The sequence below is a fragment of the Anomaloglossus baeobatrachus genome, unplaced genomic scaffold (genome assembly GCF_048569485.1).
Source record: "Anomaloglossus baeobatrachus isolate aAnoBae1 unplaced genomic scaffold, aAnoBae1.hap1 Scaffold_270, whole genome shotgun sequence".
Lineage (NCBI taxonomy): Eukaryota > Metazoa > Chordata > Amphibia > Anura > Aromobatidae > Anomaloglossus > Anomaloglossus baeobatrachus.
Genome location: NW_027442211.1, coordinates 310,956 through 328,284, shown reverse-complemented (window position 1 = coordinate 328,284; position 17,329 = coordinate 310,956). Strand labels below are relative to the sequence as shown.

Here is a 17,329-nt window from a genome sequence, read left to right as displayed (position 1 = left end):
ATTCAGTGGGTCATTGCCCTCCATCCTCTCTGGGACCCCCACCAGTCTCAAATTACTTCTGCGGGAGCGGTTCTCTAAATCATCCACCTTGTTTAGCAGTGTGGAGATATTTTGCGTGGCCTTTCCCAGCTCTCGTGACATTGGTGGTAATTTATCCTCTGTTGTACTCACTCTTTCCTCCAGCTCCCCCATTCTGACAGTCATCCCTTGCAGCTCACGTTTAATACAGGCCATATCTGAGGTGACAGTTCCCATCTGGCTGCTTAGAGTGGCCAATGTGGTATTGCAAGAGTTAATTGCTGCCAGAATGTCTCTCAGTATGGCCTCAGTGAAAACAGGTGTTGTTTGCTCCACATCTCCCCCTCCTACCTCTGCCAGCGCAGGCCTCTGTGTCTGCATATCTTGTGCTGCTGAACATGCAGGGCCCAGGGTACTCACAGTCTCACCGTCGGGTATGTTTTCTCCCTGCGCCAGGGCCCGTTCAGCGCTGCCATCGGGTGCCTCGTTGTAGGTAGGCTCTGTGCCAGGGGCCACTCTGGCAAACCGCTCCAACCTGCTTGCTACTCCCACTGCTCCAGCTCGGGATGGTGTGGATGCCGGAGGCGCCATATTGGGTCCTTCAGAGGAGCGCTCCTGCGCGTCTCTGTCCCTTTTATTGCTGCTGCGGGTCGGCATATCCTGGCTGTGCTCGCTTCCCCGGGTGTTATAAGTAGTGTTGCAGCCCTCCAGGGTCGGTAGTGCCTGTCAGCAAGGCCGGTGTGCAGGATATTTCAGGATCCAGGCAGGAGCTCACCCACGCTGCTTCCTCTCTACATGAGGTCCAGGCCACGCCCCCACGAGTTGTACTTTTAAATGAAACCATTTACCATATAGTGTACTGGAAAACAGCAAAAAAATTCCAAGTGTGGAAAAATTACAAAAAAAGTGTGATCGCACAATAGTTTTTGGGATGTTTTATTCACCGTGTTCATTATATGGTAAAACTGATGTGTGGGTGTGATGCCTGAGGTCGGTGCGAGTTTGTAGACACCAAACATGTATAGGTTTACTTGTATTTAAGGGGTTAAAAAAAAATCACAAGCTTGTCCAATAAAAGTGGTGTACGTTTTGCACCATTTTCCGATACCCGTAGCGTTCTCATTTTTTGGGATCTATGGCTTAGTTTTTGCGTCTCAAGCTGACATTTTTAATGGTACCATTTTTGCGCAGATGCTACGTTTTGATCGCCTGTTATTGCATTTTGCGTAAAACTTGCAGTGACCAAAAAAAAATGTAATTTTGGCATTTGGAATTTATTTGCCGCTACGTCGTTTACCCATCAGATTAATTGATTTTATATTTTGATAGATCGGGCATTTCTGAACGTGGCGATACCAAATATGTGTATATTTTTTATTTTTTTAACCCTTTAATTTTCAATATGAGAGAAGGATAAATCCTTTCATATCAATTGCTGGCAAGAGCTTCTGCCATTTATCCGATGCTGAGCGCCTATATGGAATAGCAGCCTATTTATTGAATCAACTGGGTAAGCTGGCATTTTTTCTTCTTTTTTCATTATTTAATCTTCAGTGGGGTTAAAGGGGGGTAATTTGAACTTTTAGGTTTTCTTTATTTTTTAAACTTTTTTTTTTAATTTTTTTTTTATTATTTTTTTTATTTTACTAGTCCCCATAGGGGGCTATAGCGATCAGCAATCCGATCGCTCTTCCCTATCTGCTGATCACAGCTACACAGCTGTTAACAGCAGATATGCGCACTTCCTGATTTAAAGATCCGTCATGGGTCGTGAAGGGGTTAAATTAGCTACAGTTACAATAGATATTAAGTTTAAAGAAATCCCATATATTAGATAAATATCAGTTATGAGGGACCACACTCCAAATGCTGAATAGAAATAAACAAATCCTGAGACAAGAGCCTGGTGAAAAAAGGGATGAGGAAAAAAATTAAAAGGGAAGCATTTATATTAAAAGGGTGGTACAATTTCTAGATCTGGTGTCATGAATATCAGTAACCTAGTTTAGCTTTTATATTCTGGGGTTATTATTTCTAAATAATTATACCTCACTGTGTAACACACAAGCTTCTGTTACTTAGAGTGTGTGTGTGTGTGTGTGTGTGTGTGTGTGTGTGTGTATGTATATGTGTGTATATATAATATATATATTTATTGCACATATTTTTAGTAAGTGTGTGTGCGTGTATATGTATGTATACGTGTGTGTATGTATATACTGTATGTGTGTATATAATTTTTATATAATACAGTACAGACCAAACGTTTGGACACACCTTCTCATTCAAAGAGTTTTCTTTATTTTCAGGACTCTGAAAATTGTAGATTCACATTGAAGACCTCAAAACTATGAATTAAAACATGTGGAATGAAATTAAAAAAAAAGTGTGAAACAACTGTCTTATATTCTAGGTTCTTCAAAGTAGCCACCTTTTGCTTTGATTACTACTTTGCACACTCTTAGCATTCTCTTGATGAGCTTCAAGAGGTAGTCACTGGAAATGGTCTTCCAACAGTCTTGAAGGAGTTCTCGGAGATTGTTAGCACTTGTTGGCCCTTTTGCCTTCACTCTGCGGTCCAGCTCACCCCAAACCATCTCGATTGGGTTCAGGTCTGGTGACTGTGGAAACTAGATCATCTAGCGTAGTATCCCATCACTCTCCTTCTTAGTCCAATAGCCCTTACACAGCCTGGAGGTGTGTTTGGGGTCATTGTCCTGTTGAAAAATAAATGATGGTCCAACTAAATGCAAACCGGATGGAATAGCACGCCGCTGCAAGATGCTGTGGTAGCCATGCTGGTTCTGTATGCCTTCAATTTTGAATAAATCCCCAACAGTGTCACCAGCAAAGCACCCCCACACCATCACTCCTCCTCCATGCTTCCCGGTGGGAACCAGCCATGTAGAGTCCATCCGTTCACCTTTTCTACAAAGACACGGTGGTTAGATCCAAAGATCTCAAATTTGGACTCATCAGACCAAAGCACAGATTTCCACTGGTCTAATGTCCATTCCTTGTGTTCTTTAGCCCAAACAAGTCTCTTCTGCTTGTTGCCTGTCCTTAGCAGTGGCTTCCTAGCAGCTATTTTACCATGAAGGCCTGCTGCACAGTCTCCTCTTAATAGTTGTTCTAGAGATGAGAAGGTGTGTCCAAACTTTTGGTCTGTACTGTATATAATAATATATTTATACGCTCCTCGAAAAAGCCATTGCGAAACATGTGTCGGAGTGTGAGGGTCACGGCAGGTCACTATCCTCCAGGTGATGTAATCTATTCTGATATTATTCTATTCCCTGTTTGTCTATTCCTTACTTAAATGACATGTGCATTTTTTCTGCATTCTGTTTGCGCTTCCTATGTATTTTATATATTGTGCTTAGCACACGTGTGTCTTGTGCATTTTTTTGCTGTGTGAGGAACCCCATATCCATATACCCTTTTACTTATTCATTTATATGGGAATTATTTATGGATGGGGTGCCCATAAGTGAAAATTAATTCTCTTTAATCTACATGGGTATTAGCGCAAACGGGACCATAGAACTGCACTTGTGTATTGATGAACGGATATTTGGCACAGGTTTAAAATGTACATTTACCTGGATTTTGGTGTGAATGTCCCAGTTGCAATTTTGGGATTATTATAGGGACTCAGTTGATCTCCTGCTTGTGTCTCTCTATTTATTCGGTAACTTTATGCTAAAATTTTAATTGTTTTATGAATTTTAATAAAGATTGTTTTTTATTGCAATGTCCAAAAGTTGTATTCATATAATATATGTGTGTGTATATGTATATATTATGTATATGTGAGTGTGTATATATATACGATTACTATTACCTGCTTAGAACTGGTTGCTGTCATATTCTTTGCTTGTGTTGTTTTGGGTTTATCCTTTTATGAGGTTTTTATATACTAGGTTTGTTTTGATTTTAACATTTTTCAATAAATTAGCTTTTACTTCGTATAGGGACGAAGTATGTTTGGGATTTTTTTTTTCTTTGCTTCTTTTTCACATGGGTCTAGACCCTGGATTTTTTGGTTTCTAAAGTTTTTAGAAAAGAGATGTCATGGATGAAATAATGTATTCTTTGCATTATTGGCTGAATCTAAAGACCTGAAGAATGATGCAGAACAAATAAAATACTTACGTTATTAGTAAGCTTTTTCATTAAAGGGACTTGATAGAAATGAATTGGAGGTGTGTAGAAATTTATATGTCTATGTTGCCCTTTAAGGCTATGTGCCCACGGGGAGAGTGTCCTGCGGTTATATCCGCAGGAGATTCCACAGGAGCTCGCAGAAAACCGCAGCACAACTTTGTCTGTTTACATGCTGCGGAATGTCCTGCGGATATGCTGCGGTCATTCTGCATTGAGGATACAGTACCATGGCTTGGGCACTGCATCCTCAATGCAGAACAAGTGCTGAGTGATCGGGAGTTCATACTTGCCTCCATCATGCAGCACTTCCCTCTCTGGCCGTGTCTGTCAGCGTCTGCACATTGCCGGAGAAGGTGGGCGAGCCTGAACTAGCTCCGGCTGTCACATGACCGGAGCTCGTGCAGGCCCCGCCCACCTCCTACTCCTGGCTTCACTGCGCTCCTCTGCACCGGAGGAAGTGACTCCGGTGTCTTCTATCAAGGCAGGTAAGTATAGGATCTTGCGGAAAAAGCCGCAGGAATAATTGACATGCTGCAGATTTTTCTGCAGGGAAATTCGCATTATTTCCGCTGCGGAAAAAAACGCAGCATGGGCACAGCACTCCCCGAATGCCATAGAAATGGCTGGGGACTCTCTGTACTGCGGATTTTTGAAAAATCTGCGGAATTTCCGAGAAAAAATCGCGGCGAATTTTCCGCAGCGTGGGCACATAGCCTAAAAGGTAAACAAGTTGATCTTTTCGTGACTCTAAAGCGGCGATTTTCTAGCAGCAAGAAAGCGTCTTGACATTCAGTGCATATATAAATATATTGGAGGGATATCTGCTCACTCGGCAGCATTTGAGGTAGGCACGGGAGGCGATTTAAACAAAACATACAGGCTGCTTTTTTTTGGAACTCCAAAAAGCAAACCACAGAAGGAAAAAATGTCCTTTCCTTGCAGTAAAACAGGATACACAGTCCCAACAATGGCACTTTAGTAGTAGACCAGCATACATGTCCAAGTGTGAAGACCTCCCACAGGAGGACTTCTTACCTCCACACACTGACAGCTAATGATGTTCACCATACCACACCCCAGGGTGGGGATACTTGAGCAGCCAATCCCACCCATCTCTAGGACTGGTCGTAAACCTCCTCTTGCCATGTCCTATTAACACTTTCTGTACTATATGAACTGGAACTTGCTTCCATGCTTGGATGACGGAGGATAACCACCTCTGTGACACATATCTCCCCTCCAAGAGGTATCCAACGACCATCTCACTAATGTGTGTGTGTGTGTGTGTGTGTGTGTATATGTGTATATATATATATATATATATATATATATATATATATATATATATATAATCTCAATCTATCTATATATATAGAGAGAGAGAGATATAATATATATATATATGATAGATAGATAGATATCTCTATATATAAATTTATATATAATCTGTAAGCCAGCGACATGCCTGTGAACCAGAGAAGTGTCGTTATGCAAGAAGTGCAGTGTGAGGTTGAGAAGCTATAGGTGCATAATCACGCCACAATGCAATTCCAGAGAAAAAAAATATATATATTTTTGTATATATTTATCTGAATCTCTGGCAGTGCATTGGGGAGGAGCTGTAAGTGCATCGTCACACCCAAATACACTTCCAAAGATATACAGTATATACAGAACTTTAAAACGTAATTTCCCGCTGCTGGAGCATCGCTGTGGGGTCACAAAGAGATCAATTTGTCTTATCTTTAAAAGCCTAGACGTTCGTGAGATTGCCTTTTAAAGAATATTTGTGAATATAAAACAGAATTAGGTGCTTTTAAGAGCATTAAATAATGCTATTAAAATATATTTTCTTTTGTTGCTCCCCTTTAAGGCTGGCTGTTTCTTGACTCAAATACGTCCATGTTTGTTCATGCCCGAGGCCGGGTATACCGTGTTCCTGACTCAAAATCTACCAAAAAATGTAAAACAATGGAAACAAATGACAAGCAGGGTAAGAAAAGAAAAGCCTTAACTGTGCAGTCTGTGTTCTTTTAAATTAAATTGCAAATGTATCTGTTCTTTGGGCCATTTCTATTACATTATATCCCTTCATAAAATTGCTGTTGATGCACAAGCTCTGGGCATAGGCATGGGAAGAATCTAGGCTATTTTTTGTTGGACACAGAACAGTATTTTTTGTTTTGGCATATGACTTGATCTATGTGTGAATATGAGGGGGACGAGGTGCCTGCTCAGTTTATAGGCCAAGTCAGCCTCCTTTTTCATGGCTAATTTGTAGACCGAAAAGGGGCTGGCTTGGCTGTGACCGAACAATCCTGTTGGCTTCGTAAGGCTATGTGCACACTGCGTTTTTTGCTGTGTTTTTGCGCAGTTTTTGGGTGCAGTTTTGGTCTCAAAACTGCATGAATTTCATTCCCCATCAAAGCCATTGTGGTGACCACAAAGATTCAGCATGTCAATTCTTCTTGCGTTTTTCCCTGCATTTTTCACCCTTTGAATGTAATGGGGAAAAAACAGCAAAAAAGCGCATCAACACGCACAAAAAGCATGCTTTTTTTTAATGCGTTTTTGCCATAGAGGCGTTTTTCTGAGTTTCATTTGGGGTCCAGAAAAAAACGCAGCATGCGCACATAGCCTAATAGTTCTTTAGCGCACTTGCTACCATTCTGGGACCACAAACTGGGAATCTAACCTGTCAATACTTTGTGGGATTCAAGGGTGGCAAAATGTAACATCAGAGATGAAGTTTAGACTTCAGTTTGGAAGCTGGTTTGTCATTAGGCACATCATTGGGAGCTATATTTTTGCCTCCAAATTTCAGGAATCATAACTTTTTTCTTTTTTCATACTTGCATGTTTGTATGAGGCCTGGTTTACTGGAGAAATCTTATTTTTCGACCATTTTTTTGGGGTTACATATAAATCACTATTACGTGTGCATGTGTGTGTGTGTGTGTGTGTGTGTGTGTGTGTGTATACATAGATATAGACAGATACAGTGCCTTGCAAAAGTATTCAGCCCCCTTGAATTTTTCAACCTTTTCCCACATTTCAGGCTTCAAACATGAAGATAAACATTTTAATGTTATGGTGAAGAATGAACTACAAGTGGGACACAATTGTGAAGTTAAATTAAATTTATTGCTTATTTTAATCTTTTGTAAGAAAGAATAAACTGAAAATTGGGGCGTGCAATATTGTTCGTCCCCTTTACTTTCAGTGCAGCAAACTCACTCCAGAAGTTCATTGAGGATCTCTGAATGATCCAATGTTGTCCTAAATGACTGATGATGATAAATATAAGCCACCTGTGTGTAATCAAGTCTCCGTATAAATGCACCTGCTCTGTGATAGTCTCAGTGTTCTGTTGAAAGCACAGAGAGCATCATGAAGACCAAGGAACACAACAGGCAGGTCTGTGATACTGTTGTGGAGAAATTTAGTTTTTGGTTACAAACTGCTGTTCACAAACGCTCTCCATCCAACCTCACTCAACTCCAGCGGTTTGCAAAGGAAGAATGGGCAAGAATTTCAGTCTCTCGGTGTGCAAAACTGATAGACACATACCTGAAAAATCCTTTATTAGAAATAAAAAACACAAACACATTCCCTATTTCACCAATTTAATCAGCCCCAAAAAGCCCTCCATGTCCGGCGGAATCCACGATGGTCCAGCGTCGCTTCCAGCTCTGCTGCATGGAGGTGACCGGAGCAGCAGAAGAAACCGCCGCTCCTGTCACCTCCGCGCAGCAAATGAAGAGAGCCGCGTGATCGGCTGAGCTGTCACTGAGGTTACCTGCATCCAGCGGTGGATGCAGCAGTGGCCGCTGGTAACCTCAGTGACAGCTCAGCTGATCGCGCTACTCACCGCCGGTCCTGTCAGCTCCACGCAGCAACTGAGGTGAGTAGCGCGATCAGTTGAGCTGTCACTGAGGTTACCCGCGGCCACCGCTGCATCCACCGCTGGATCCAGGTAACCTCAGTGACAGCTCAGCCGATCACGCGGCTCTCTTCATTTGCATTCGTGGAGGTGACAGCAGCGGCGGTTTCTTCTGCTGCTCCGGTCACCTCCATGCAGCAGAGCTGGAAGCGACGCTGGACCATCCTGGATTCCGCCGGACATGGAGGGCTTTTTCGGGCTGATTAAATTGGTGAACCAGGGTATATGTTTGTATTTTTTATTTCTAATAAAGGATTTTTTCGTGTGTGTGTGTGTTTATTTACTGTAATTTACAGATTAATCATGGAAGGTATCTCGGGGAGACGCCTGACATTGATTAATCTAGGACTTATTGGCAGCTATGGGCTGCCAATAACTCCTTATTACCCCGATTTGCCATTGCACCAGGGCAAATCGGGAAGAGCCGGGTACAGTCCCAGAACTGTCGCATCTAATGTATGCGGCCATTCTGGGCGGCTGCTTACTGATATTGTTAGGCTGGGGGGCTCCCCATAACGTGGAGCTCCCCATCCTGAGAATACCAGCCTTCAGCCGTATGGCTTTATCTGGCTGGTATTAAATTTGGGGGGAACCGCACGCCGTTTTTTTTAATTAATTATTTATTTATTTACTTCTATACTCCATAGTGACACGCCCACCGGCTGCTGTGATTGGGTGCAGTGAGACACCGGTCACTCAGCGTGGGGGCGTGTCTCACTGCAACCAATCATAGGCGCCGGTGAGCGGGGAAAGCAAGGAATACGAGATTGTTTAATGAGCGGCCGGCTTTTTCAAATTAGAAAAAGCCGCCGGAGCAGTGTGAACGTCGTGCAGCGCCGGTGATCGGTGAGTATGAGAGAGGGGGGGACACTTCAGTCACTCGGGGGATTAGCGGTCACCGGTGAATCCTTCACAGGTGACCGCTAATCAGTACACGGCACACAGACAGAGCCGCGGCATGACAATGAAGTCGGGTGAAGTTCACCCGAGTTCCTTCTCATCCCGCTACTCTGTCTTCCGACATATAGTAAAGACATTTTGCATCACACACGGACATTTCTCTCGGACAACATAACCACACATCCGTGCAAGGAACGTTTTATTTGGACTCCCATAGGCTAACATTATGTCCGTGTGCGCATGCTCCGTCCCAAAAACGAACATGCTTCCGTGCCAAACGGAGCAAAAAATGTGGGACGCACACGAACACACGGAAGATCAAATAACACGCACGTGTGCCTTTAAACATAAAAAAACATATGTGCACGTTTGGTCGTATCTCCGGTATGTACGGAAACGGACCAAACACGCACGTTTTAAACGGATATGTGTTGCAGGCCTAAAAGAGGATTTTTACTGAACAAGTTATCATCCAATAGGCACACAGGTATGACTAATTTTAGCTGTATACAACCTTTACGCCCACATAAATAACACAAAAAGCCTTAAAGGGAAACCTGTCATGTAAAAAAATGCTATTAACCTGCATATATGGGGAAATAGCATTTGGTACGTGCCCAGTGCCTGCACAATGAACCCCACTACTTTATTCTTCCTAGCAGTCTTCAGCCCGCTTTACACGCTGCAATATATCTTACAATGTGTCGGCGGGGTCACGTCGTAAGTGACGCACATCCGGCATCGTAAGGTACATTGCAGTGTGTGACAGGTATGTGCGATTGCGATTGAACGTTAAAACGTTCATCGCATACACATCGTACCTTTCTCTAGAATTGCAGGTCAGATTGTTCATCATACCCGGGGTAGCACACATTGCAGTGTGTGACACCCCGGGAACGATAAACAGATCTTACCTGCGTCCTGCGGCTCCCGGCCCACAATACGGAAAGAAGGAGGTGGGCGGGATGTTTACGTCCCGCTCAGCTCCGCCCCTCCGCTTCTATTGGCCGTCTGCCGCGTGACGTCGATGTGACGCCAAACGTCCCTCCCACTCCAGGAAGTGGACGTTCTCCGCTCACATAGAGGTCGTATGGACGGGTAAGTACGTGTGACGGGGGTTAATCGTTTGTGCGGCACGTTCAACAAATTGAATGTGCCGCACATACGATGGGGGCGTTGCAAATCGCATACGATATCGTATGCGAAATTGTAACGCGTAAAGCAGGCTTTCAGGTTTCAGTCACTTGGGAGGCGCCGGAATGGGTTCAGTCACCGCTGTGTGTATTGAGAGAGGAGGCTGTAACTGCAGCCCCCGCACTGACTGACAGCTGCTCAGCATTAAAACCTGCTGTCAGTTAGTGATAGGGCCACGGTTACAACCGCTACTTTTGATATGCAGAGCAGTGACTGAACTCGCGTCGCTCCCATGCTAAAATCCGAATTCTGCAGGAAGGAATGAAGTTAATTTCCTCCAGGCAGCAGTGTTCGATGTACAGGTTCCAAATGTTATTAACCTGCAGGTTACTGGTGTTTTTTCAGTTTTTCAGGTTTCCCCTAACGATCAACTGTGTATGGTATTATTAAAAAGTGGAATCGATAATGAACTACAGTGTCATCAGAGTTTGGTCAGTGTGTCAGTTCTACCATCAAAGTTTAGTAAGCATGTCATCAGATTTTCTCAGATGAAAAAAAATGATGGAGATTTCACAACATTTTATATCAGTTTGTGAAAAATTGATAGCACAGAGATGACTGTCACGTTCGCCGCCAGGGATGGTACTGTGGCGAGCAAAAATGGACCCACTGGACTACAGGGAAATCCCTGACCTACCCTTTTGTGGGGTAAAGTACGGGACTGTGGCAGCTGACCCCCAGGGCAGGGGCAAACACAGAAGCAGACAGGGCTGAGACAGAAGACCAAGTGTAGACAGGGACTACAAGGGTAGCAAAGGCAGAAGGCATGGTCAGGGCAGACAGGCACAGTCTCTGCTGTGGCGAGGGCCACCAAGTTAGCTGAGGCTAGAGGCACGGCCAGGCTAGAAAGGCACAGTCTCTGGTGTGGTGAAGACCACTGGGTTAGCTGAGGCTGGAAGCAGTGCTGGGCTGGACAGGCACAGTCTCTGCTGTGGTGAGGGCCATTGGAGTAGCTGATACCGGAGGCATGGCCAGACTGGACAGGTGCAGTCTCTGGTGTGGCAAGAGCCACCGGGGTAGCTGAGGCTGGAGCACAGTCGGGTTGGAGAGCCACAGTCTCTGGTGTGGCGAAGGCCACCGGGTTAGCTGAGGCTGGAGCACAGTCGGGTTGGAGAGCCACAGTCTCTGGTGTGGCGAAGGCCACCGGGTTAGCTGATGCTGGAGGCACGGCTGGGCTGGAAAGGCACAGTCAATGGTGGGGCGAAGACCACCAGGTAGCAGAGGCCAGAGGCACAGCTGGACTAGACAGGCACAGTCTCTGGTGTGGTGAGAGCCACCGGGGTAGCTGAGGCTGGAAGCACAGTCGGGCTGGAGAGCCACAGTCTCTGGTGTGGCGAGGGCCAGCGGGGTTCCTGAGTTTGGAGGCATGGCCGGGACGGACAGGCAGGGACACTAGAACCGACAGGCATCAGAAACCAACAGGACTGAATGGATAGGACAGACAAGGGGACCTGACAACTAGCTAACTAGGGCACTACACACTACCACTAACCAGCTAAACTAAGGAATTCAACAGGCAACTCCCCTAGTGGGAGCTTTCCCTAAATAACCAATGCCTCTCAGCAATAGGCTGAGAAGCACATCCTAGGAGTGAGACGCTGGCCCTTTAAGAGAGGGGCAGCAGCACGCACACATTGCAGCAAAGGTATGCTCCCTTGGCCATACAGGTCCCACCCCCAGGTGTCCCCCTTTGCAGTACATATCCCACCCCCACGTGGCCCCCATTGCAATACAGATCTCAACTTCCAGGCTGCCCCCTTTGCCATACAAATCCCACACTACGGGCTGACTTCTTTCCTATACATAACCTACCCCACAGGCTGCCCACTTTGCCATACAGATATCATTCCACAGGCTGCGACCTTTGCCATACAGAACCCTTCCCGCAGACTACCCCCTTTGCCGTACAGATCTCTCATCGTAGGCTGTGCCTTTTTCCATTCTCATTCCACCCCACAGGCTACCCCTTTTTCATGTAGATCCCACCCCATGCAGACCCTTTTTCCATACAGATTTTCCCCAAGGTTGCCCATTTTTCTATACAGATCCCACCTTGCATGCTGCCCCCTTAGTCATACAGATCCCACCTCCAGAGGCTGCCCCCTTATTCATACAGATCCTACGGCACAGACTGCCCCTTTTTTTGCAGACCCAATCACATAGGCTGCCCACTTTTCTATACAGATCAAACCCCACAGGCTGCCCCCTTGACCATACAGATTTCATCCTGCAGGCTGCCCCCTTTGTCATACAGATCCCACCCAGCAGGCTGCCCCCTTTTCGATAATCATCCCACCCAATGCTGCCCCTTTCCATACTCATCGCAGCCCACAGGCTGCCCCCTTTTCCATGTACATCCCTCCTCATGCAGCCACCTTTTCCATACAGCTTTACTCCCAGGCTGCCCCTTTTTCCATACAAATCCAACCTCGCAGGCTGCCTCCTTATTCATACAGATCCCATCCCGCAGTCAGCCCCCATTTCTATACAAATCCCATCCTACAGCTTTCCCCCTTTGCCATATAGATCCTACCTCGCAGACTGCCCGCTTTGCGATACAGATCCCACCCTGCAGGCTGCCCCTTTTTCCATATTCATCCCACCCAATGCTGCCGCCTTCACATATTCATCCCATCCTACAGGCTGCCCCCTTTTCCATGCAGATCCCACACCATGCAGCCCTCTTTTCCATACAGATTTACCTGAAAGCTGCCCCTTTTTCCATACAAATTCTACCTCGCAGGCTGCACCCTTATTCATACAGATCCCATCCCACAAGCTGCCGACTTTTTTATACAGATTCAACTGCACAGTCTGTCTCCTTTTCCATGCAGATCCCACTTGCAGGCTGCCCCCTTTGCCATACAGATCCCTCCCCACTGCCCCCTCTTCCATGCAGATCCCATCACATGCAGCCCCCTTTTCTATACAAACCCCACCTAAGCTGCCCCTTTTCCATACAGTTCCCAAACCACAGCTCCCAGTATCTTCAGCTCAAGGAGTGCTTACCTGCGCCTAGCTTCAGCGACCTCTCCTCCTCAGTGGCGCTCTGTGGTGCTCTGCAGAGATGCTGGCAGCGTGATTATGTAAACTCATCACGCTGTCATGACCTTTGGAGCCTGCGCACTCCGCCGCATGTCAGGTCCCTGAGCTGATTGGTGCTCCACTGAACCCGGAAATGACGGAGATACAGAGGTTAATTTGTATTAGACGCTAAAACAAATGAATAAACAACAGCGCCCCCAGACCCCCAAAAACCGTAATATCCAGTTTTCACTTAGTATTTTATTAGAATAGATATGACAGAGGACAATTATCACCAAAACAGAGGAGGCAACTGATGTAATAATCTTTATTTATCAAGTTAGTTTACCAGCTCAAGGTCTTTAAATGAATTCCCTGATCTGTCATTTCTGAGATTGGTGATAAACTACTTGTGCCAGCCGCTGTGCATGATGTAGGCCGACTCACACTGTAAGCTGCTGGGCTCCATGCATTGTATGTAGCAGCAGTGTCAGAGCTGGTGGGCAGCAGCAGTACAACTAACAGCGGCAGAGCAGTGGGCAGAATTCTGACAGGTATCTGATTAGGTCACTGTCGGGGTCAAATAGGAGGAGTAAGTTGGTAGACATGAGGGGCCTTAGCAATCCCCCAGCACCTAAAATCTCATCGCTGGGAAGCCATTGAGTATAAAGATAGCCTTCTCCTGGCTAAACACCTAGATGCGGAATTAAGCATATGAGGGGTTAAGCTGCCAGGAGCTCTACATAGATACTACCGTATTTTTCAGACTACAAGACGCACCGGACCATAAGACGCACCCTGGTTTTGGAGGAGGAAAATAGGAAAATAAAATTTTTAAGCAAAAAAATGTGGTCATGATACACTGTTATGGGACAAGGATCTGCTGCTGACACTGTATGGGGGTAATTTAAAAAAAACAAAAACAAAAAAAAACGGCGTGCGGTTCCCCCAATTTTGAGAACTAGCCAAGATAAAGTCTCACAGCTTGCAGCTAGTATTCTCAGGCTGGGGAGACTCACGTTATTGGGAGCCCCCCAAGCCTAAAAATATCAGCCAGCAGCCGCCCAGAATTGCTGCATCCATTAGATGCGACAGTCCCCAGCTCATCCCGATTGCCCTGATGCGGTGGCAATCGGGGTAATAAGGAGTTAATGGCAGCAGCCCATAGCTGCCACTAAGTCCTAGCTTAGTGATGGTAGGCGTCTATGAGACACCCTCTCACCACTAAGCTGCAAGTGAAAGTAAATAAACACAAACACATAAAAATCCTTTATTTGAAATAAAAGACAAAAAAACAACCTCTTTCACCACTTTATTAACCCCTAAAACACACAGGTCCGATGTAATCCACACAATGTCCCACAACGCATCCAGCTCTGCTACATCTGACAATCACAGAGAGCAGCCATAGAATACGACCGCTCTATGTGAGGGTCAGGCCGCAAGTGAAGTGAGCCGCCGGGATCAGCATTGACTCCAGCTGTCACCACACATCACCTGACTAAAGTCACCGCAGATCTCACTGTCACTTCAGCCGCGGCCGGATTTGCGGTAACACCTGTAGGACTCCCGCAGCATACTCACCTCTCCTCACTCCACACAGCATCGCTCGCTTCCTGTCTGTGTGCCAGCTGACCTGTGTGGAGCCGTGTGTACAGAGATGACGTCATCGCTGTGCTCACTGCTCTCTACACAGATCAGCTGGCACACAGACAGGAGGACACCGCGATGCTACAGGGGAACGGTGAGTATACCGTACTTATTTACTGCCCCCCATGCTTATAATGATGCACGAGGAGCAGTGAATACAGCCGCACATGATCACTCCAGGCTGTAGTTGCCAGGGGTGATCACGCGGGCCGGCTCTCTAGTATGCGCGCATCCCCTGCCCATCTTCCTGCCCACCTGTCAGCGCCGGCTTCAGGGCTGAGAGATGATGGGTGGGATGATGGGCATGCATATCAAATGAGCGGGCCCTCGTGGTCAGGGTAGCGCTGCTACAGCCTGCTCCTTCCTCTGATGACCCGCTCCACCACCACCGCACCGCAGACATCGGACTATAAGACGCACCCCCCACTTTACCCAAAAAGTTTGGGGAAAAAAAGTGCGTCTTGTAGTCCGAAAAATACAGTATATTTTCTCTAAAGATGCATGTGAGGTTCTTAGCACACAATGTAATCAAATTGTGTGAGCCCATCTGCCAACGTCAAGGCGACCTCTTCAGATGGGTCCCTACACTAACTTATCACTAATTTACTGACTAACTGGGACTAAATCACATCTGATATTATAACTACCATTTTTACTATTACTGCACTACTACTTTTTTAAATGTCCATCTGTTATTATTATTTTCTTTATTTTTTTATCATTTTTCTTACCTTTGTTCAAATTGTTGTAGTAAAAAATCCTAATAAATTATGCCTAATGGTTTTTAATCCAGAAGAAGGCAAAAACCCTAGGACACGTTCAGCCAATTTGTGTCACATGGGAAAAATTCCTTCTCGACCCCGGGAAAAGGCGATCAGTCCTAGAACCCTGGATTAAAGCTAATGATGTTATTTCTAGTTAAGTAATTAATATTAAAGAGCTAATTAAACTATGACTATAGTTTTTATAGATTTTAGGTGTTATACTATTCTTATGGTGCTCTCTTATTAAAGTATTCTAACTTTTATATTTTTTCTAATTTAGTGTATTATTTTAATAGATATAACTATTTTATTACTATTATTATCCTACTGTCTTAATACAGTATAATTCTAACTTTTCTATAACTATTAATACTACTCTATCCCTACCATGTTGATCCAGAAGAAGGCAAAAACCCAAGGACACATTCAGCCAATTTGTGTCATGGGGAAAAAATTCCTTCTCGACCCCGAGAAAAGGCGATCAGTCCTAGAACCCTGGATCAAAGCTAATGATGTTATTTCTAGCTAAGTAATTATTATTGTAGTGCTAATTAAACTAGTACTATAGTGTTTATAGATTTTAGGTGTTATACTATTCTTGTCCTGCTCTCTTATTACAGTATTATTCCAACTTTTATATTTTTTTCTAAGTTAGTGTTTTATTTTTATAGATACAACTATTTTTTTACTATTATTTTCCTGCTCTCCTATTACAGTATTATTTTAACTTTTATATTTTTTTGTAAGTTAGTGTTTTATTTTTATAGATATAACTATTTTGTTACTATTATTATCCTGCTATCTTATTACAGTATTATTCTACCTTTTCTATAACTATTAATACTACACTATGCCTACAATGTTGATCCAGAAGAAGGCAAAAAAAACCCAGGACACATTCAGCCAATTTGTGTCACAGGGGAAAAATTCCTTCTTGACCCCGAGAAAAGGCGATCAGTCCTAGAACCCTGGATCAAATTGCTGTTCTACCTATTACTACTGTTATTTTCATCATATTTTTACTACATTCTTATTATCGCTCATATTATTGTTCTTATTATTATACTTACCACCGCCATCTTTGAGGCCCCAGCAGGATGGTCCATATGATATTTCTTCTTCCTCTCAAGAACCAGTTGATGTATTGGCGGTTGTTGTCCTCCTGGATCCTTCTTTCTTGTCTCCTCCTTGCAGGGATGTGGATGTCCAGTTTTATCTTCTTAACCGACTTTTTTGGTATGTCTTCTTCTTCTTCTTCATCCAGGTAGGCGCATAATTCTCTCCAAACTTTTTTTTTTTCATATTCTTCTTGCCTCTTCCTTTTTCCTCTGACATCGATCGTCCTTGGTGGCTCAGGCTGTTTTTCTCGCCGAACTCTATATATTTTCTGGGCCTCGGGGCTGGTTGGCATCAGGCGCTGGGATGGCAAGAAATTAAGTTACAAGGATTAATAGGAACATCCGAATACACAACCACCTTATAATAAAAGAAGCACCAATGTTGCCCTTAGTTTTCTCACTGACCTCCTTCTTGAAGATCGGTGACGGTAGCAGCATCATACAAATGGACAATCTTCTTAGTTTTTCCTCAGGTGTAAGGTAAACTAAAGGAAACAACCAGATATTAGGATCAGATTAGAGACTAAAGCCCCCCTCTAAAAAAAAAAAAA

The 17,329-nt window shown here is 44.6% G+C and overlaps 1 protein-coding gene across 8 annotated transcripts in view; it reads left to right on the top strand.

The window, feature by feature from the left end:
* Window positions 1–17,329, top strand: part of LOC142264793 (DNA repair endonuclease XPF-like) — a 114,781-nt gene that overhangs the window by 19,892 nt on the left and 77,560 nt on the right. For 5 of the 8 annotated variants that reach the window (XM_075332269.1, XM_075332262.1, XM_075332268.1 and 2 more), the window contains exon 4: window positions 6,059–6,178. In XM_075332269.1, coding sequence (XP_075188384.1) covers window positions 6,059–6,178 — 120 coding nt within the window. Of the gene's footprint in view, window positions 1–6,058; window positions 6,179–7,243; window positions 7,507–16,790; window positions 16,925–17,329 lie in introns of those variants that run through there. The other 3 variants (XM_075332264.1, XM_075332263.1, XM_075332265.1) reach the window with 3 other exon arrangements.